Source organism: Mustelus asterias, chromosome 4 (assembly GCF_964213995.1).
Source record: "Mustelus asterias chromosome 4, sMusAst1.hap1.1, whole genome shotgun sequence".
Taxonomy (NCBI): Eukaryota; Metazoa; Chordata; class Chondrichthyes; order Carcharhiniformes; family Triakidae; genus Mustelus; species Mustelus asterias.
This window is the reverse complement of record NC_135804.1, coordinates 112,161,605-112,184,346: the sequence shown is the minus strand read 5'-3', so window position 1 is coordinate 112,184,346 and position 22,742 is coordinate 112,161,605. Positions and strand designations below refer to the sequence as shown.

The 22,742-nt window shown below is 42.6% G+C and overlaps 1 protein-coding gene across 1 annotated transcript in view; it reads left to right on the top strand.

Annotated features, from left to right (window-relative positions):
- Window positions 1-22,742, top strand: part of drp2 (dystrophin related protein 2) — an 87,323-nt gene that overhangs the window by 42,046 nt on the left and 22,535 nt on the right. The window contains exons 12-19 of the mRNA XM_078211664.1: window positions 1,734-1,891; window positions 5,616-5,782; window positions 7,860-7,971; window positions 8,797-8,933; window positions 10,597-10,662; window positions 13,115-13,180; window positions 16,020-16,178; window positions 18,828-19,065. Coding sequence (XP_078067790.1) covers window positions 1,734-1,891; window positions 5,616-5,782; window positions 7,860-7,971; window positions 8,797-8,933; window positions 10,597-10,662; window positions 13,115-13,180; window positions 16,020-16,178; window positions 18,828-19,065 — 1,103 coding nt within the window. The remainder of the gene's footprint in view (window positions 1-1,733; window positions 1,892-5,615; window positions 5,783-7,859; window positions 7,972-8,796; window positions 8,934-10,596; window positions 10,663-13,114; window positions 13,181-16,019; window positions 16,179-18,827; window positions 19,066-22,742) is intronic.

The following is a 22,742-nucleotide window of genomic DNA, read 5'->3' as shown; positions in this document are numbered from 1 at the left end:
GTGGCGGGCAGAACCTTCTTTACTTTACTCCTTTGTCCCAGACATGGTGTTGCAGTGACTCTTCCGGCCACTGCAGCGCTGTGTCTGGATGGGCCAGAGAGCTAGCAGCCATTCTGATTGACCGGCAGCTCTCCAAGGCAGGACTTCCATCCAAGTGAGGAAGCAATCAATGCTCCTTAGAGCTTGAGCCCCCTCCATCCTAAAAGTTCAGGTCATAAGAAATATTTTTCTGGAGACAAATTACAGAATTGCATTAGAAGTGTCCTACAACCGTTCAATGTTGGGCTTTTTAATTAGAGAGTGAAAAAGAAACTATTAAAAATATAAATAATATAACTCCAAGGCTGGTCACTCACCAAAATGTAAATTGTAAATGTTATGCTATTTGAGGAAAAGGAGTGGCACAGCGGCTAGCACTGCTGCCTCACAGCGCCAGGGACCCAGGTTCAATTCTGGCCTCGGCTGAATTTTTGTGTGGAGTTTATGATGTGGAGGTGTCGGCGTTGGACTGGGGTAAGCACAGTAAGAAGTCTCAACTGGTGCTGTGAGACTTCTTACTGTGTGGAGTTTACACATTCTCCCTGTGTTAGTGCGGGTTTCCTCCGGGGTGCTCCGGTTTCCTCCCACACTCCAAAGATGTGCGGGTCATGCTAAATTGCCCCTTAGTGTCAAGGGGACTAGCTAGGTTAAATACGTGGAGTTACGGGTGGGATTGTGGTCAGTGCAGATTCAATGGGCTGAATGACCTCCTTCTGCACTGTAAGGATTCTATGAAAATCTCTCCTCACTTTTTTGATATATTGGTTTGACATAAATTATTTTTGGGATTACAATACTGCTTCAAAGTGGATAAGTCAGCAAAAGTTTGTTTTCGTATTAAATGCCTTTGGATATACTGTGCCAGGAAGAGGGGACAATTTGGCTGATGTTAGAAATATAATATCAGAGAATATTCCTCTGAGTTCAAGGCACATATCGGGGGTGAATGGCAGATGTACACTGTACATCTTAGCTATATCCTAAGTTTGAGTGTTTAATAAGATAATACAGAGGGAGCTTTCTCTACATCTGAACTATGTTGTTATTTACCTTGATAAGGCAGGCTCTTGATAAGGATAAACCTAATCCGTTGTTACATCAGACCCAGGAACATTTAATGGATAAACACAGAGGGAGCATTTTCTGTCTTTAATCCATGCTGCACCTGGCCTTAATGCTGATAAACGTGCATAAAACAGGAAAGAATCCCATACACATAGGCAGATGTTCTTCATCTTATTGGTTATGATGATTCACAAAAATCACTCCTCACAGAAAAACTCACTCAGAAGTGATCAAATTGTCAGTTATCAAGACATTACTATCTCCATTACCCAGCACATCAACACAAATAAGAATACAAGGTTAAAATTACAATTAATATGCACATTGTGCAAGGGAAGATCACCGAAAATATAACTCAAGTACAATCACACAAGATGTAATCATATCCTTTATTAGCATGGCCAATCCACGGTTTGTGGGTGGGAGCCGGAGCACCCGGAGGAAACCCATGCAGACACGGGGAAAACGTGCAAACATCACACAAACATTGACCCTGGCCAGGAATCGAACCTGGATCCATGGCACTGTCAGGCAGCAGTGCTAACTACTGTGCCACCGTGCTGCCCTACAGTTACTTCACCTAGGTTGCTTCATCTACGTAACCACCCTGATATTTTTTCCCTGCGCAGACCTGTACAAGCAAGTGAGTGACTCAACGAGCCTGTGCGATCAGCGCCACCTCAGCCTTCTCCTGCATGAAGCCATTCAGATCCCGCGCCAATTGGGTGAGGTGGCGTCATTTGGAGGAAGCAATGTGGAGTCCAGTGTCAGGAGCTGCTTCCGGTTTGTAAGTTTGTTGCGAGCTTTTTCCATCGAGGAGGGTTGGGGTTAAGAGCTGGGCTAACCTGACATACATAGGCCAAAGGAATATTGTGGGATGTTTCAGTGCCTTTGTTACAGATTTGTTCATGTGTAACCCTGCCTCCAATTCACAGACACGTTCTTGTGTTTTGCCTTTATTTTTCATTTCTCCTTCATTTCCATTGCTAGTCAAATAACAACTCAGTCATCTTAAGACTGATCTCAAGATTCAGCATCAGAAAATAAATGAACAAACAGAATGGAAATGGAAAGATTAATGCACAAGTTTCCAACTGTAGCTAATGAGCCTCTGAATCCATGGGTCAAAATTAGCCTTAAAACATAGAAACATAGAAAATAGGTGCAGGAATAGACCATTCGTCCCTTTGAGACTGAACCACCATTCAATATGATCATGGATGATCATGCACTTTCAGTATCCCACTCCGACTTTCTCTCCATACTCCTTGATCCCTTTAGCCACAAGGGCCCGTCCAGCTCCCTCTAGAACATATCTAACAAGGGAAGGAACTTTGGACTTGCAAAAAATAAACATTGGATTTTGCAACAGCAACAGCTATTGTATAAGGATTACTATTCAGTGAAATAAATGTTGTCTCAAGTTTCTGTTCTTTCCGCTTTAGAACCTTGGTTTATTTAGTTTTGATTGGAGTTTGAATGTTTAAATCCCTGGGGATGAAGTTTTTTTAATGAAAATCGAGATGAAAGCTGCTTTTCTCTGTAATAAATTAGCTACTAATCACATCTCAATCTCACAAACCACATGTTTCACAGCTCTGTGTTCTAACAATTTCACAGCGCGGTAGCAGCAACTGACAGGGAGACATTTAAAGCAATGGTGCCTGGACATTGTGGGTCTGTGCTCCATAATCGGATAATTACCAACCTCAACAAAAGTGCCAACACTCAGGAATGGGAGATCCAGAGACATCACTAAAGTCCATCTGTTCATACTCAGAGGTTATGGTGGGGTCTCAGTTGTCCTGTGTGCTGAAGCATAGGAAACAGCTATGAATTTGTCATCAACCTCTTCCTCTAGGCAGAAGTTGCAGTAAGCACAGGGTTCTCCACAACTGGAATACAGATAGTCTATTCCTGGCTCCCAAGCAGGACATCTAGATCCAAGATCACACTGAGATATGTCAGCAGCACACTCAGAAGCAGCTCTTTGAGATCTCTTCTTATGAGACTTTCAATTTAATGAGATTTTATATTTCAATGAAACTTTCTATTTTAATCAATGTTTCTAGTTCTCAACCCTTTTCCCCACACTCTTGTGCATTCATACCCATGCATATTGTTTTAGCAATTGTCCTTCGATTTTTCTTACCCTTTTCTTTTGACTATCTAATCCACTTTAAACTCTTTGAAGTTCTCATTCCCTCCACCCATAAAATTTACTTTCTTTTCCAAGAGGTCTATTCCACTCTTGCTTCATATTCCAATTTGATTTAAATACTCCCCAAATGCCCTTGTTAGCCTCCCTGATAGGATACCTCAAGCTCCCTGTGGTAAAATCCTGCTCTCAAACAACCTCAAATGCCCCAGCAGCCTGAAGCTTAACCTGCTGCACTATGGAATGGATTTTCCTCTGCTATACTTACAGGTTTCCTTTCCTTCCCGATCACTTATAAATTACTTTAGAGAAGCAGGTCCCAGCCATTCATTCCATCTTCCAGTCATCCAATGATGTCACCAATGGCGTCCAGTGTCCAGTATGAGGGGGATGTTGGGTAGTCCTTAGGACAGTATGGAATGCCACTTTCCTCTGGATGACATGGCGCGTGATAGGAACTTCCCATTCCCATTAGGCCTCAGACATAAAAGCTGTCCATCTGTCTCTCACCTTAAGACCTTTTCTATCTCATAGTTTGCACTGACTCATCAGCTGCTGCAGATGACTAATCCTGCCAGAATAATTCTCTGGCAGCATTGGCTCATTGTTGATGGCAGGAGAATACCTTGGATATTCACCACCACCCCGAGAAATGGATGAGGGTGAAGTTGGAGCCCAGAAGGCAGGCAGAAATCTTTCCTCACAGTCCTGGAATATGAAGAGTATAATTCAGTCCCACATTTTCAGCCATTCACTCACCTCTCTAAAATCAGTTGCTTGATATGGGATAGTATATGCAAGTAATTATGGGATTGTTATCTTTGGGGTTTTCTGCTTTTCTTGGATTTCCGGGAATGTACACTTGCATCCTATGAAACAATTACATATACGTAGGACTCAGTTTCCCCAGTGAAAAAGTCAAGGGGGAGCTCACCCCCAGCAACCTAACGCTTGGATTGGTTTAAAGCAGGACTCCTGCCCACTTGTGGCAACCCAGAGACTTGCCAGCCGATAAAATGGCCTGCAATCTGGTCCCAGCAGTACCACCGGGAGCAGTGGCTACTGCTGCAAATCTATCTAATCCCCAATGCCAAGAAGTTGAAGCCAGAGTGAAAGGTATATGGTGGGGGGAGAGGGTGGCTGGCATCACTGAGGTCAAGCTAGAAGCCGCCCCCCCCCCCCCCCCCCCCCCCCGCACAGTGGTTTAGGGTAGACAGACCACGGTGGAGGGGAAATGGTCAGGGAGGAAAGCAGCTCGGGCTAAAGAATGCAGCCCCTGCTAAATCCCAGTGGGATGAGGACCTTAAGTGGCCATTAAGTAACCATTTAAGGGTCTTAATTGGCCCATGAGTGGGCAGGTTGGCCAAACCACCCTCACTACTGAGAAGATTGCAGCGGATTAGGTGGGTAGGGGTGGGCACAGCACCTTTGGCATTTTATGGGCCCCCACCTGCAAAGCCACCACTGAGGTGGCCAAGAAATGTGGTCCATAATTTCTTTGAAGGCATTATGAAAATAAGTGCACATGGATTTCAAAAAATCATTGTATGATAATGGGTACATTCACATTAATATTTAGGTGTGCGGTTACATATATTTTATGAGCCTCTCCATCCTGAATGTTTGATGCCTGCTGGTTGAATGCATGACCACATCTGGCCAATTGTACTGGGTCACAGCAGGGTGGGGAGGTGGGGTAGTGTGGTGGAGGGGGTGGGGAGCTGCCATGGCAGCTTGTTTAAACCTTGGCTTTAGGGTTGGAGATGGTTGAGTGTCATCCTGGCGGGCTGCTGAGCTGAGGGGGTAGCATTTTTCTTAATCGAATTCCTAACTTCTCAAGTTCTTTTTTCAGAAACGAACTTCTTCCCTGCTTCTGACATGATTCCGCTTGCACGCTGGCTTCCCCCTCCTCTAATACTTCCAGCGCTTTCTGATTTACTCTGACATGTGGAATACAAAACCCCATTGAATTTTCTGTTATCATTTTGCATTCCTGCATCAACCTTTCTATCCCATTCTATTCGAACATATATTTTTCATCGTGCCAATCATTTCACATTGTTACATTTTCTGTGTTCGATAAAATCTTGCATGCAGAAACTTCTATTATTGCTGTCTATATTTATCTCTTGGAATATTAAACAAAACATAACCCTTCCTGTGACACTAAATACTAGATTTCCAATCGGCATTCTTTCAATGCCACAGTTAACTCATTTAAAATAAATGGCTTAAGCCTGGCATCTGTGTACGCATATCAGAATATCTAGGCTGGAGAGTATGTACACAGTCTGGACTTGAAGATTGCATCAACACAATGTCTGTAGCATGTCCTTTACTGTGCTGTCTCCAGGTTAATGATAAACCAATAATTGAAGCCACCCACTTCCTGGAGTGGATGAGATTGGAGCCTCAGTCGATGGTCTGGCTGCCTGTCCTGCATCGTTTAATAACTGCAGAAGCTGCAAAGCACCAAGCCAAATGTCACATCTGCAAGCAATGCCCCATCAAAGGCTTTAGGTAGGTAAATAAAACCAATTACTTTTACAGATACCTATTTTTTTATTAGGCCATTCATTTAAACAAAAGATATATTGTATTCTGCTTCTCCATTTTACTCTGGTGCTGTTAAACCCAGTGGATATGATAAAGAGAAGTTAGCAGCGTAATTACAAATGATCCTGTTCTCGCGACATTTAATCTAGGTGTTTGATTCCAGGCAAAGCTGATTTGGAGAAAGCATAGAGGCACATATCAACAAAATAATAATTGGCCACACAGTGCCAAGTCCACATGTCTTTGGTTCATACGTTCCTACCAATTATTATCCTTGATAATTTGAGAAGTATCTGTTTTGGTATTTCTCAAACTTCTATGGGCCTGTTGGCTTCAAACTAAAAATACTGGTAGTAGTAAATCTTTCATTCCTAGTTCTCTCTCTCCTTCTTCATTCATTCTACACTCACTCATTTCTCTTACTCTCGATCTTGAGTTTCTCTGCTTCCTCGCCCGTTACAATTCTGTTTCTTGATTTTTGTTTCTTGTGGTCTGATTTACATATTTTCTCACTTTCAAAATGCATAGAATGTACAGCGCAGAAACAGCCTACTCAGACAAATGATGTGTGCTGTATTTTATGCTTTACAAGTTTCTTCCCACCCTGCTTCCCATCCTTTCTCCCTCATGTTTACCCAGCTTCCCCTTAAATACATCCATGCCGTTCACATCAACCACTTCTTGCAGCAGCGAGTTCCACATTCTATCCATTCTTTCAGTGAGGAAGTTTTGTCTGAATGCCCAGGTGAATTTATTCGCAACCTCCCTATTTTATGGCCTCCAGTTTTGGTCTCCTCCACAAGTGGAAACTTTTGTTTCTCACTTTTTTTCTCTTCCTCCAGCCTTAGCTTTCTTTCTCTTTAACTCGTTCTTGTCTCTCGCTCTTCTCTCTCTTTCTCCTTCACATACACACACTTTTATCTCTTTACTCCATCCCTTTTTTTCTTTTCTTCCACTAATTATCCTTCCTTTTTCTCTTATTTCTTATTTTGCCTCTGACTGTTTGTAAACTCTGCTTCCCAGTGCATTGGAAAATCACTGGGAAGATGGAGAATCAGATGGACTGAGCAGTCAGAGAGCATAATTTCATAAATAAATTATGAGGTAGGGCTTCAAGAAGAGAAATGGAAGGCAAGGTTCACAGAAAGCAAATGCAAACACCATCTTGTTCATTTTCCACCGACTGAGTGAATTTTATGTTGTAGATTATTTCTTGTTAACTATATACTGATAAATATTGGAAACTAATCTAGTTGACAACTCTTAATGGAAATAGCACTATTGTAATATAAGCATCTTCTTTATCCAATTGTATATTTTAATTATGTTTCCGTTAAGTGAGGAACGCTATATCAAATCCTAGCAAGGTAAAGTGAGGAGTTAACATGTTAAGACAGTCACTGACTCATTTACGCGGAACTGAATGGGCAGCACAGTGGTACAGTGGTTAGCACTCCTGTCTCACAGTGCCAGGGACCCAGGTTCAATTCTGGCCTCCGGTGACTGTGTGGCTTTGCACATTCTCCCTGTGTCTGTGTGGGTTTCCTCCCACAGTCCAAAGATGTGCAAGTTCGGTTGATTGGCCATGGTACATTGTCCCTTAGTGTCAGGGGACTAGCAAGGGTAAATACATGGGGTTATGGGGATAGGACCTGGGTGGGATTGTTGTCGGTGCAGGCTTGATGGGCTGAATGGCCTCCTTCTGCACCGTAGGGATTCTATGACTCTATGAACTGGTATTCTTGCTTGTGCCTGCTGTCTGCTTTGGCACTGGGCTCTTGCAAGTTGGTATATACTTTGACACTGATGTTCATTGTCAGTGCTCACACTGGTAATCTTGTCCATCTATTGGTTCTTGTTGACATTGGCTAGCAATTAGATCTGTCCATTAATGCCAGTTTAACATTTTTGTCAACAAAGATGCCTTTGTGTATGATTTATTTTTCATTTTTGCTGTTGCAGAATTGTTTTTCATTTGATTCTTGTTTCATGTTTAATTTCTAATCCTTACTATCTCTAAAATCTATCTTTTCTGCTTCAGATACCGCAGTTTGAAGCAGTTTAATGTTGACATCTGCCAAACATGTTTCTTGACAGGAAGGGCAAGCAAGGGTCACAAACTACACTACCCCATCATGGAGTACTGTGCCCCTGTAAGTAACATGTATCATTATAAACAAACCCACAGAAAGCACTACTCCACCATGAGCATTATGCATTTCCCACTGTAGCCAAAGCTGGTGCATCACCTTGACTAAAAGAATTCTATGCTTGGTCTTAGCTAAATAATGTCAGGTTTCTGTTTCCCAGGATGAAATTTCTGTATTGAACTGACTGACATTCTCAAGTGACTTTTGACTAAAAGCAATCGTAACAACAGTCTGAAGCAATAAGGACTGGGAACCTGAAATCATAACCAAAATCTACTGTCAGAGCCAACAGGTTATTATGCCTTCTTACCAAGGTCAATTTTTTAGGTATATTGCCTCACCCTCTTTTTTTCTGGATCTCTCTTCAGTTCAGACTATTTTAACCAGTTAGGCGGGCAGGCCAACCTGATCCAAACCTCTACTGTAATAGCTGTACTGACTGTAAGAAAGTATATGACAACAGGCCCGGGAAGACTCACTCCATCACCATTTTCCACCTTTCTCCTCCCTTTCTGTGCCAATACCAGCACAGCTTCCTAATATCACAGCTGAAATCTAAAAATCAGGCCTGGAAAGTTATGTCCTACAATCGTCCAGATTACCGACACATAGCATCATTTTTCATTTATAAACCAGCTTTAAGCTAAGTTTTCTACAGCATAATTATGCTCAGGGGAAACTGCAGTGAAACTGCTTCTGACTAATTTTGCTCCAGTTCCTCATAGTGAGTAGACATTCACCTCGATTCATACCCAAACACCATTGATCAAACAAGTGCTTCATTTGACTACATCAATTGGTACCTAAATCCTTTTGCTCTTCCCCCAGACAACATCAGGAGAAAATGTGCGGGACTTTGCCAAGACGTTGAAAAACAAGTTTAGAACCAAACAGTACTTCAGTAAACATCCACAGAGAGGGTACCTGCCTGTCCAGTCAGTGATGGAGGGAGACAGCATTGACACGTAAGTCAAACCTATCAGGATAACATTTTCTCCCTCGCAGTTTTGCCTTTCACCTTGAATGAAAAGCTTTTGAATTATTTATTTCCTCTAATGGTGAGTAATTTTCTTTGAAACATTATCTACAGATGTTACCTTCTGCTGGATGAGAGTTTTCTTTCTCTCTGCCCTAAAAATATTAATGCACAGTTGTTTGCAATTCCAGAGGCCTCCTACGTAGGTCTATGCTTTACCCTCGCTAGCCCATGGGATGCTGAAGCCAAATATAGTATCCTAGCTGGCCCACTGGCTGAAATCAGCTAACTCAACACCAGATGTAAGTCCTTCCTCATCTGTACAGGTTAGAGTTTATCCACCCACTTAGTCTGCGGAAGGAATTGGAGGACTATTTTAAAGATTACCTTTACAATACATGTCAAGTATTATTAATGACTAAAGCTGGGTTCGGTTGCATCCTGGCCAGCTGCCATTTTTGGAGCACATTGCTACTAGGGAGTGAAGGTTGCAGGTAATCAATCCCTTTGATCTCAACTGATGAAGAGTGAGTTAATAAGAAAATTAATGCAGAAAAGGATTTGGGGACAGGAAGACTACAAGGGCCATCAGGTTTGTTAGACAAAACTGTAATGGACTTTGCTTAAGAGCTTGGAAATGCTATGAGACCTAGTTTTCAAGTCATCAAAGATGCCCCACTCATGTTGGGAAGTCTGTTTTTTTTTTAAATTATTGATAAAGATGCTGTATCATGTGTGGTCTGAACTTTCACTCCCGCGTCAGGAGCACAGAGTTGGGACAATTCTGCAAACCCAATAAGCGAAAAATGCGGTGGTATCCCAATTTCTGGTTGGGGCAGAGTGTGCCGGTGACCCAGGAAACAGTATGGAGACAGTAAAGGCACTGCCAGGTCAGAGATAGGCCCATCTTGGTGCTGTGGGACTTTGTTGCAGCTTTGGGGAAAAAAGATTTAATAAAGCTCTGTAGCCTTTACCCTTCACCCTTACCCTCATTTTCCATGCCAACCCATCCTACCTCATGCCCCTCCACCTTCTCCCATGGCTCATCATACACTCCATGCCAACTTATGTCACTCCACCATCCCCATGGCTCTTGATAGCACCAATGCCAATCAAGTGCCAATCCATGCTCCCATCCACTATCCTTTTCCCTTATAGCCCCAATGCCGGCTCACCTCGCTTCTACCATGGTCAGACCTTAGGATCCATGCTTAAATAAAATGCAACCCACACAACTCCTCCTCATGAAAATGGTGGGGGTTGGGGGCTGGAAATACAGATCTGATGCTCTGCGGCCATTTTCACAACATACAGAGCCGCTCTGCCTGTGGGAAAATTCAGGCCAGTTAATATGATCATAACTATTGCTTTGCATGTGCACCCAAATATGAAATAAAGTAGCTAAATGTAAAGCCTCACCTCACTTTGTCTTAACTCAGTCCACCTTCAAAAGAATTGAGAAGCATTACAATATGAGTATTTATGTGTTGAGCAGTATGGTCCTTTGGCATATAAGGACACTAGATCCTCTCTGGAAGCTAACACACTACTGAATCCAAAAAGATGAAATGACAGACTCAAGTTGGTTTGTGTGTGCGCGTTTGCATTTTTACAAACAGGTATATATCCTTAATGTCTATTTTATGTTTCAGGCCTGCCTCATCCCCAATGTTGCCACATGCAGATACACACTCCAGGATTGAACACTATGCTAGCAGGCAAGTAGATGGGAACTGTGACAGAATTCATCATAAAACATGGATGTAATCAATTTTACCGAATTATTAATTGGCATCATTCACATCTGTTTGGCCAATTCACAATTTTTAGCATAAAATTTAATCTAATGTGCCAAGAGTAATTAAACTTTTAATCAACAATTACACAGCATCCAAATATTTCAATTCCCAGACTTTTTCTTGAAGTAAAGTGGAAAGCACCTACTGTGAGGCACTAATAAATGATTGGTCCTGGAAAGGGGACATCATGGTGATTAACAGACAATACTTTTCACTCATTCATTCGTGGGACATGGGTGACGCTCGCTCCATCCCAAGTTGCCCTTGTTCAGAGGGCAGTTGAGAGTCAACCACATTGCTGTGTGGCTCTGGAGTCACATGTAGGCCAGAACAGGTAAGGACGGCAGATTTCCTTTCCTGAAGAACATTAGTGAACCAGATTTTTCTGACAATCGACAATGGTTTCATGGTCATCAGTAGACTCTGAATTTCAGACATTTTTATTGAATTCAAATTTCACCATCTGCCATGGTGGGATTTGAACCCGGGTCCCCAGAAAATCAGCTGAGTTTCTGGACTAATAGTCTAGCGATAATACCACTAAGCCATCACCTCCCCCACTTTTCTTTTCTTCAGCTGTTATTGATATTGAAAAGCAGTACATTTGCAAACTGCCTTTAGCTTTGCACTCGCTAATAGCTTGAGTATTCCAATATATAGGAGGGGCAGAAATACAGCTCGCAGACAGTATAATGGCACAAGGTGTCATAGGCTAGGCACCACATGATTAAAAAGTCTCGAGTTGTCATTTTAGATCCGTAGCTCCCGTTTCCCACAACCCCTTCTATTACCGCAAGAAAGAAAGAGGGAAGACATTCATTTCCAGTGCATCAAGCAGCAACCTATCCTTGCATGCTTTTCGTGTAAATTCTGTCAGCCATTTTCAAAGTGGCAAAACCTGGGTCTATGTAACCCACTTGGATTTGATTGGGATTGACAGATTGGAGAAAGAGGAGAATAAAGAACTACCCATACCAAAAAAATCTCTCATTGCATCATATTGCTTCAATAATAAATCTCCGAGTGGTGGACAGCAAGCCCATTTCAAAATCCCTATCAATCTGTATTCCATGGGCTACATTTCCAGCTTCCGACAGGACAGTTATGGAAGTGAGGGGTGGTAAAAATAGCCCCACCAGCTGACCTGTCCATTCTCCAGCTCCTTCCCATCTCCAAGTTATTTTTGCAGAGTCAAGCTCAGGGGCCAAGAGGGCACCCTGCCCAGAAATTGTGGGTCGCCCATTATACTCATTGGGTGGAATTTTACCGGCACGTCTGCCCAGGTTTTGTACGATCCCGCCCGAGGCCAACAGAGCATGCCGTTCTCCGAGACTCGCCCGCCCCCGGGACCAGGGCAGGCGCGCTGGTAAAATTTCGGCCATTAAGTTTAAGTTTGTTTATTAGTACCACAAGTAGGCTTACATTAACACTCCAATGAAGTTACTGTGAAAATCCCCTTCTTGCCACACTCCGGTGTCTGTTCGGGGTACACTGAGGGAGAATTTAGTATGGCCAATGCACCTAACCAGCACATCTTTCGGACTGTGGGAGGAAACCGGAGCACCCGGAGGAAACCCATGCAGACACGGGGAGAACATGCAGACTCTGCAGTGACCCAAGCCGGGTCCTTGGCACCGTGAGGCAGCAGTGTTAACCATTGTGTCACCGTGCCACTGCATTAAGAGCCTAATTCAGATAAATCGAGGATGCCAACTGGAATTTTCCAATCATCTTCCTAGTCTCTGCTGGCAGTGGAAGCCAGTTTGAGTGATAGGGTGAGTGAGCACCAAAGCTGTATTCACATTGCCAGAGAGAAGAAACTCATACTTTCACATCAAGGAATAAAATGTCACTTAGTGTTTAAAACATTAGTTTTAAAACATTAAGGTGGAGTAACAAAGGGGAGACTGAACTAGGCCATTAAGAGTACAGGTTGCTGGGTACGATACATATTCAAGTAGGAGCTTAAATGGAACTGAGTGAGCCTTTTTCAGGCAACAACATATTGGCCTAAAAATGTGATTGCTAAGATCTGAGCAGTGCGAAGGGCATTTCTATTTCCTGATACCAAGTTGACAATGGCTGCGATTTTCCATTCCCCCACCACCTCCCCCACCACCCCCTCCCCCACAGTTTCCCAGCAGCTGAGGTGGCTCGCCTTGGCCGTCAACAGAATCTTCCAGTCTTGCCGAGGTCTATGGCGCTCTGAATGGTTTGCCCGCCCCACTCTCAGGGAACCCGCCACGTGGAGTTGCCTTCAGCGGGAGCAGAAGATCCCACCTGTGGAGAAGGGCCAGAAAATCCCATCCAATGTATTTTTTTTTAACAAACATTTATTGAGTAAAGCAATTCATTGTTTCTTCCCTCACAGGCTTGCTGAAATGGAAAGTAAGAACTGTTCTTTCTTCAGTGGCAGTCTCTCACCTGATGAAAGTGTGTAAGTATTTTGGCATGGCAATTATTTTGTTGCAAACCAAGCACAAACAACAAGTGAAAAGGGCACTCAGTATAGTGAGTATAGAACTCTGCCATGATGCGTTAATTCAATGTCATTACAAATACACAGCTCTTCCTTGAGGATTTTCTCTATCTGATTGATGCTTTGTAACTGCGAAGCGGAAAAAAGAAATCTTTTATTGAGAGTTTCCACCTCACTGAGGAGGCTTCTGGCCAATCCAAATCCAACAATCTGCTCTGAAAACTCTGCTCATCTTTGACAGTTGTAACAAATTTCACCACAACAGCTGAGACAATCCACAACATTCTAAAAAAAATCCACAATGTTTTCAATAAAACAGCCCAGAACATCCTTTAAAAAACTTATCTCACAATGTTAATGGATCCTTTAAAAATTCTAGGATCTGGATCTGCATCTTCACCAAAAATGAAAATGTTCTTCCTTGGACCACACCCTACCTGTGTTTTAACAAACAGACGAACAAACGGGTGAAAACATTTCCTTCACCCACCTTTAGTGGCAGTGGTAAAGATATGTGAGCAAATTTTGCAAAAGAAAATGGCAATATTTGTAACATATAGCTTATTAGATGAAGATATTTCACCTTCCCATTGTTTAACCAATGAAAAGCAGCACTAACAAGAAACAGTTTTTAAAAAAGACTTGCATTCATATAGCAACATTCAAGGTGTCCCAAAGTACTTTACAGCCAATGAAGTTCCTTATTGAAGTGAAGTGTAGTCACTGTTTAATGAAGGAAACACTGCAGCCAACTTGCACATTAGCAAGCTCCCACAAACCGCAGAATGATAAGTTCATCTTCTTCACTGGCATGATTGGAGGTATTGGTCATGTGGAATATTATTCCGAGTGTGACGGTGAAGAATACAAGGCCCAAAGAATGTTGACACTAATTTGCATCGATAAATATCACCAAAGATTGATGAGTGTGAAGGTTGTGATTGTGATTAAAGATGTAGGTTGTGATTCAAATGGATCAGGATGTAGGGATAGCTAGAAGTTAAACTTGAAAGCCAAGCTATTGCAGCGGATGAATCTATGGTGCGGTTTGAAATAAACCACACAAATCCAGAAAGAATCCTAATTTCATCGGAGTTAACAAATCTCGGTTGGGGCAATGATGGAGTCGATCGCTTTAGCCTCAGCAATATTGAATGATGAGAAGGGAACAAATTGGTCACCATTCCTGCACTTTCTTAACAGTTAGTGAGTCTGGCTGATAATGTACTTGTCAAATGGGGGCAGAATACTTTTCCATTGACACTTGCACTCACCTGTGAAGAATGATCACTAAGTTATTGGCTGCCAGTATCCATGTTATCCCACCTCATCATGTTCCCGAATCTTCAAGAGAATGAGGTGCAATAAGCAAAAATTGGAAGGAAAAGCTACTTGAGAATAATTATTTAAATTTACTTAAAGGTCTACATTACAATTTACCTTTTGGTTAAACTCTAGATGCGATGTGGATGTAAGTTCCATTACAACAATAGTAGTGGAATAACAGTATAATAGTGGTTGACAGATGACTGATTTATGAAGATTTTACCATCTCGCACGCCACGGGAATCAGAATGGGCGAGGGACAGACCATAGAAAGGTCCATTAACCTCGGGCGGGATTTTACGGTTTCAGGATGAGCAAGGCCGTAAAATCCCGCCCATAGTTATGAAAGCTATATGGATGAATATAACCCCAACTGGCTTGCAAAGCTTTAGGCCACTGTAAAAACCATTATCTCCTTAACTAGATACAACTCCAAATTATCCAGACCAATTAGTTTGCTAAAAGGAAACGACCAATTATATGCAATCTAAAGCCTTTGAAATCTGTAATGTTTATTTGGGTTCCCAAGCCTGCACAAAGTTATGTTCTGAGTCGGGCAATAAGGACACACGTTTAAGTCTGTTCTCTGTTTTCACATTAAGAACACATCAGACATGAAAGCTACTCCTCAACATTCATAGGGGCGGCACGGTAGCACAGTGGTTAGCATTGCTGCTTCACAGCTCCAGGGACCTGGGTTCGATTCCCGGCTTAGGTCACTGTCTGTGTGGAGTTTGCACATTCTCCTCGTGTCTGCGTGGGTTTCCTCCGGGTGCTCCGGTTTCCTCCCACATTCCAAAGATGTGCGGGTTAGGTTGATTGGCCATGTTTAAATTGCCCCTTAGTGTCCTAAGATGTGTAGGTTAGAGGGATTAGTGGGTAAAATATGTAGGGATATGGGGGTAGGGCCTGGGTGGGATTGTGGTCGGTGCAGACTCGATGGGCCGAATGGCCTCTTTCTGTACTGTAGGGTTTCTATGATTCAGTATTGGTGCGCGATATGTACGGAGGATACCTGCCGCACCATTAATTTGTGAGCCTTTCACATAGCATCATTTTCCTGTAAAGCTTGTCACGATGCACAGATCGAAAACAGAGTCACCCAACAGTAACTAAATCAAAGTTTCTGCAAATGTATTAGGCTATTAGAAATCTGTCTTGACCCTTGGCATTCCAGTACAATTTTCCAAGTGTTTTTATGCTGCCATCAAACATAGGGTCAAACTGAGGACACATCAATCTTTGTTAGTTGCTTTCAGCTGCACACTGTTACACAGCTAGGGGACAAAACACTAATGCATTAAGGTGCATCCAGACTAATCCTGAACAAATGTATCAGAGCACCATTTTCAGATTACCTTCAATGAAAATAAACAAAACCAGATTAACTCTACAGTAGGTCTCTATGGAGTTAACAACAGCAATGTTGTGTGATTGAAGAATTCACAGCATACTCTTTATGTACATGCAGAGATGATGAGCAGTTGGTCGTTCAATATTTCAGCCCAGAAACAGATCAAGACTCTCTTCAAAATCCATCTCACAATCCAAACCAGCTCCTGAGTGTGCTGGACACTGAAGAAAAGACTGAATTGGAGGCCATTATTGGACACCTTGAGCATGAGAATAGGTATGGCAAACCCTGTCATATGTTTCGTAAATGTGGGTGGACTAAAGGTTTATAGATATCCCATTAGAATCAGCACAAAGAATAGTCCAGTGTTAACCATCTTGCTGTCAAATCTACAGTACAAGCTAGGCTTGCTAAAGTAAATTCTTCAGAGGAACAGGAAGGGTAGTGGATTAGATACTGTCCTTCCTTCTTTGGAACCTGTATCTCACACTGGGCCAAACTGATTACATTAAAGTCTTCTCCTTTTCAGCTACAACAGTCCTAACTGAAATGAACTTTGAGCATACTTAACCTATTTCCGGTTAGTGTGGGCCCAAACTATAAAAAAACACAACATAATCAAACATGTTGCTAAAAAAAATGACCAGTCTCACTCCCAGAACATAAGATTGTGATGAAAATGAGAGTTCAATATTATTGTCATATACTAGGAAACAAGCTTGTGTGTGTGAGTATGGGTGTGACTAGTTTAATTAAACTGAAGACAGTCAACTGTAACGATGAAAACTTCAATATACAAAGTGTGGAGGCATGTGGTTGAAATGGTAATGAACAGGTGAGCCATGATGTGGAGATGCCGATGTTGGACTGGGGTAAGCACAGTAAGAAGTCTCACAACACCAGATTAAAGTCCAACAGGTTTATTTGGCAGCACTAGCTTTCGGAGCCCCAAGCCCCTTCTTCAGGTGAGTGAAGAAGGGGCTTGGGGCTCACCTGAAGAAGGGGCTTGGGGCTCCGAAAGCTAGTGCTGCCAAATAAACCTTTTGAACTTTAACCTGGTGTTGTGAGACTTCTTACAATGAACAGGGGGCCAGGGAAGCAGCTTTACCAGGAGTTTACATTAGGCAGGCAAGAGAAGAGATTTGAAGAAACGTATATAACTGGGAGATCTTAAATGTGTGAGGCAAAATAGTGAGTTTACTTTATAAAATATAGCAGCCAGAAGTAATAAAAAAGGTTGATCAATACCGGGACGAGGAACTTCTAAAACTGTAGAAACAATAGACTGGAAGTTCAAAGGGAAAAACATATTTATAGGGAGACTGAAGGCTGCTTGTGTGTGGCTGTGAGATTTGGCCAGGACGCTGAAGCCAGATCTCTGAACGCCAGTTTTGCCACCATCCTCAAAGAGGAGAGGCAATGTGAGTTTTCCCGTGGTGCAGCAGGGCATTGTGTGGTAATGTTCCTGGAAGTTTATCGATCAGAAAATTTATAAGGACTGTTGCCATCAAAAGGGGGTTCTAGCTCTGAGTTTATTGAATCCAAAATATTTTAGGCAATGTTTGTAGAAATACTGTTCACTGTATAAAGGTGTTCTTGTGTTTTAAATGTTGTTTTCTTTTTCCTCCTTAAATGAATGTTTATCTTTGATATATAAAATGATCACAAGTGATCTGAGAGTTACTTATCCTGACTTCAGATACCTCCTCATAATATACAAATTGCAGACCATTGTGGCAGTTTTTTTCATGTTTACCTTTGGGATTTGGGCAGCCTGGCACTTACCCTCTGCTGTGTCATACAAGCTGAAATATCACTGATGCGCTACTCAAACACGAGGCCTGAAGCTCAGTGAATGAAAGGCTTCGTGTTTGAGTAGCGCATCAATTTTATTTACTGTAATGAAGCTGCCAGAACTTATATACACTATCCCCAACTGAAGGGGTCCCGGCCAGAGCAGGGACTCTTATACCTCTCCCAGGAGGCGGAGCCCAACTGGGATGTGCCACAACACTACAGTACAAAGGTGTAACAACCCCACCCTAACCCCAACAGCAACAATAGCACAACCCAACAGTAACATATGTACATCCTTGTAGTACTGGCCAGCCCCTGGCTCAGTACTATCCAGTGGGAACCAACGATGGTTCACCACAATCACTATGGGTACAGTGAAGGCGAAGCTTTAATTCATAGTGTAGCTGAACTAGCAGAGCATTTTCTGAACCTACATATGCTCAATGCTGACATTGTTCGAAAAAAATGAAACTAATTTGTTCCTTGATGTGGACTCTGCTCACTTTCATGAGCAAAATATTTTATTGACTGACAGCCACAGATACAGAAAGTTCTGTCGGTGGTATTAGCAGTCTTAAGGAAGATGCTGCATTGGTGAAAGAACCAATAGTGCTTGGAATTAGACCACACGACTGCTGCAGCCTGCAGTTGCTACTGTCAGTTGCTGCTTTTTGATTAGCCGGCAGGAGATGCACTTCTACTGGGTGGGACTGGTGCTGCTAGTTTACCCTTTCGCCCTCCGATGGAGCACCTTACTGCTGCACAACACTTCATGTGGCAAACTGGATGAAAAAACACTGGTGAAGCTCTCAGTGAGGACAAGTGAGTTTGAATGTCCTTCAAAACTGGAATTTGAGAGCTTGTGACAAACACTGTGGTTAGTAGTCCTGTGCTCCTGTTGCTAAAACTGCCAGACAACTTGAAAACTGACAAACTTGAAAGCATTATTTTCTTTAAATAAGCAAGTGCAGCAAGAAAATGACATGTTAACAGAGTTATGAATATACAAACTCCAATGCTTCGTCCCATTCCTCATCTAGCATAGATCAATGGAACAGTGTGATTCACAGAAACAGATAAAATACAATGGTTGATGTATCGCATTTTAAAAAAATAATTTCTCCCAAGGATCTTGCAGGAAGAGTACAGACGATTGAAATGGCAACATGAAGAGGCAGCAATATCTTCTTCTGTGAAAGAGGGATCTCCTAATTCCCCTCTCAGCCCCCGAGACACTGAACTTCTTGCTGAGGCTCGGTTGCTCCGACAGCACAAGACCCGGCTGGAGACCAGGATGCAGATATTGGAAGATCACAACAAACAGCTAGAATCACAACTCAAGAGGCTCCGGGAGCTATTGCTACAGGTGAGAAAATATCAAGGCAAAACAGATAGGAATAGTCATGGTGTACAATAGTCAGCAATGTTCTGTCCAATACAACTGGGCAGGGCCATGGAGCCATAGAATGATAGAATCCCTACAGTGCAGAAGGAGGCCATTCAGCCCATTGAGTCTGCACTGACTCTCCGACAGAGTTTCTTACCCAGGCCCAGCCCCCTGCCCTATCCCTGTAAACCTGTGCATTTACTATGGCTAATCCGCCTAATCTGCACATCTTTGGACTGTGGGAGGAAACTGGAGCATCCGGAGGAAACCCACACAGACACGGGGGGAGTGTGCAAACTCCACACAGACATCCAACGGTGAGAATCAAACCCAGGTCCCTGTAAGGTAGGAACTTCTCAATATTTAACATGTAAGGTTGGATTTTACATTGGAAGGAGGGGAGTCTACTGCTCACTCCTTCAACTTTAAGGCTTCATTATGCTAGACCCCTGAAATATTAATATTGCTTAATATTAACAACCTGAGGATATCAGTAGACCTAAAGGCAAGAGGGGTGGTGAGCATCTTACGCAGCCCCTGTATTTTGGAGATTGGGTCAGGGATAGGCAGGAGAAGAGGTAACTTAATCTCCTGACATATTTTACATGCTCTCCTGATGAAAACACATGTGGAAGCGGGCCATAAACTCAGAAAATTAAATGTCTCGTTAACATTATGGATTCTTTTAGAGGAACTCAGTCATCTGCAGTACTGAACAGTTCAATTAACAGATATTCAATTTTTCAACACCTGAATGTCGATGACTATCGATTTCTAACTTTCGAATATTTGTAGAAGGCATTCCCTCTGTAAAATTTCTCAATACACATTTATAGAGCTGTCATGGACAGATTAAATGATGTTTCCCCAAAGTCACCTGGGAACATTGTATTTGTATGTGGATGTATTTTCTTACCTGTGGAGTGAGATATTCAATTTAAGATAATCCAGCAACAATGCTTTTTTTACTTAGAAAAATAAAACTTTAGTTTATTTCACTGTAGTGCTCTGAAATTTACCTAAGAAAAGATAAAGTTACTACACACATACACACAAAGGTTAGTTAGAAATAAAAATAAAACAATAATTATAAATGTAAAGCAAGATTAGTCCATATTCATTGCAGGCCTGAGATGTTTTGAAGTTGTGGCGTTGTGTTGTGTGAAGTGAAGATTTTGAGGTTGTGGAGTTGTTTCTGTCATGACGATGGCTTCCATTGTCAAATTGCCAAAGGTTTATTTCACAGGAAGCTTGGTAAATGGAATCAGTTCATGGGAAGAGAGGAGTTTTTTTAGTTCTCTTTCACAGTCATGTGGCCCATTTTAGTTCAACTGTTTAGAACAGCTGTTCTTGTTGGTCTCTCTGTCCCTCTGGTTCTTCTTGGCTGCATCGCTGAAGATATTTTCTTTCTCTCTCCACTGTCTGCCCTTTTCAATGCTTTTTGCAGGAGCTAAGATGGCCTCTGTTATCATGTGACCCATACAAAAATCCCAAATCATCTCCAAATATAAGGCAGTCACACTTCAAGGGCCCTTCTCCCACCTTTGGTTCTTGTCCTAGCCAAGGCATAATTCACATTCCTACAATGAAGCATTAACAAAACTTTGCGACCTTCTGGACAAGGCAATAACGAATTATAATTAAATTAAGGATTTAAGACCTGGACAATATCTGACAAGTGGCAAGTAACATTTGCCCCACACAAATGCCTGGCAATGACTATTTCCAATGAAAATGAATGTAATATCATCTCTTGACAATGAATTGGCATTACCATCGCTGAATCCCTCACGATTAACATCCTGGGGTTACCACTGACCAGAAACTGAACTGGACTAACCATATAAATATGGTGGCTACAAGAGCTGGTAAGAGGCTTGGAATACTCCGGTGAGTAACTCACCCCCTGACTCCCCAAACCCTCTCCATCATCTACAAGGCACACGTCAGGAGTGTGATGGAATACTTTCCATTTGTCTGGATGGATGTAGCTTCAACAACATTAAAGAAACCCGACACCATTCAGAACAAAGCAGCCCACTTGATTGGCACCACATCCACAAACATTCACTCCCTCGGCCAATTGGACATTGGCCTCCAAGCTTCTCACCATCCTGACTTGGAAATATATCACCATTCCTTCATTGCCTCTGTGTCAAAACCCTGGAACTCCCTCCCTAACAGCACTGTGGGTGTACCTGCACCATATGGACTGCAGCCATTCAAGAAGCAAATCACCACCAACTTCTCCAGGGTAAATAGGGCTGGGCAATAAATGTTGTCCCAACAGCAAAGCCCATTGCTGGGCTTTAATGTCTGCCCTTGTCTCCAATTCAGTAGGCCTGACTGCTGGCCATTCCACCCTCCAGGAATGAGGGTCCCATTAATGAATAAATAAATATTTCTCATCATTAATGTAAAGTTCCTGTTTGAAAGCTTTTGTAATTTGGGTTTTGCATCAGCAGAATTAGTGCTAATAATGGATAACATTTTCCATTTTTAGTACATAGCTATTTCTTGGTGAAATTGAAACAAGCTTGCAATATATAAACATGGTTTTCAGATTCCATCGTCTGGAATTTGAAATTCAAAAAGTGCTTGCTTTTCATTTCCTTGTCACACAGGTTAAGAACATGATTCTCCAGCTTCATATTCCCCGTCATCGCTGCGAAAAGAGAATTTGGCGCTCAGCCAAATCTCCATTCACTGCAGCGGGACCGGAGAATCAGAAGTGTCCGGCATAAGATTCAGGTGTCGGTGCTAAAATGAAGACAGTTGCCGGAATTCTCCGGCCGTTCACGCCGGCAGAATTCTCCAGTCCCACTGGCAGCTCACCCCCGCCTGCAGGTTTCCAATCAGCGTGGGGTGATATCAGTGGGAATTCCCATTGGTAGCTCCAGGTCCAGAGAATCCCACTGCTAGCAAACAACACGCCACCACCCGCCGGCGGGAAACATGCAGCTGGGATGCCAAAGAATCTTGCCCAGTGAATTGCAGCCAACACTCAAGTCAATGCCAAGGACTCATCTTCAAACATTTTAATTAATTACACAGTATCCCCCCCCACATCATTCCAAATCAGAAGTATGGTGATTAGTGCTGGAATTTTCCTGTTGGAGGTGGGAAGTGGAAATTAGGAATTAATCCTGATTCTCCTTCTGTCCTGGCAATGCGGACAGGCAGGATTTTCATCTCCTGGAGGGTGGAATGGCCAGCAGTCAGGCCTACTGAATTGGAGACAAGGGCAGACATATGCCAAGGGGGCCAGGTTCCAAGAAACATAGGACCATCCTCCCTCACCCTTACCCTCTTAATCTCCTCCCACCCCTAATTCCTTTATGCCCCCTCACCCCTATTTCAACCCCAGCCCTTTCACCCTCCTGCCCCCTTCATGCCCCTACCCCCTCATCTGCTTCATACCCCTGCCTACCCTTCACCTCCCCCCCTCCTAAGTATCCACTTTAGAAACAAAACTCAAAAACTCTCTAACACTTTGAATTCGCCAAAAGCTCATATTTCTGTCAAAATAAACAAACATCACTTGATAAGCACTCGGAAAGCCATTATTCTCTTCAAAAGCTCATAAATCTGTCAAACCATCAAACTGTCATTCCCTAGGACTACTAAATAAAGCAACTGGGAACTGAGGATCTATC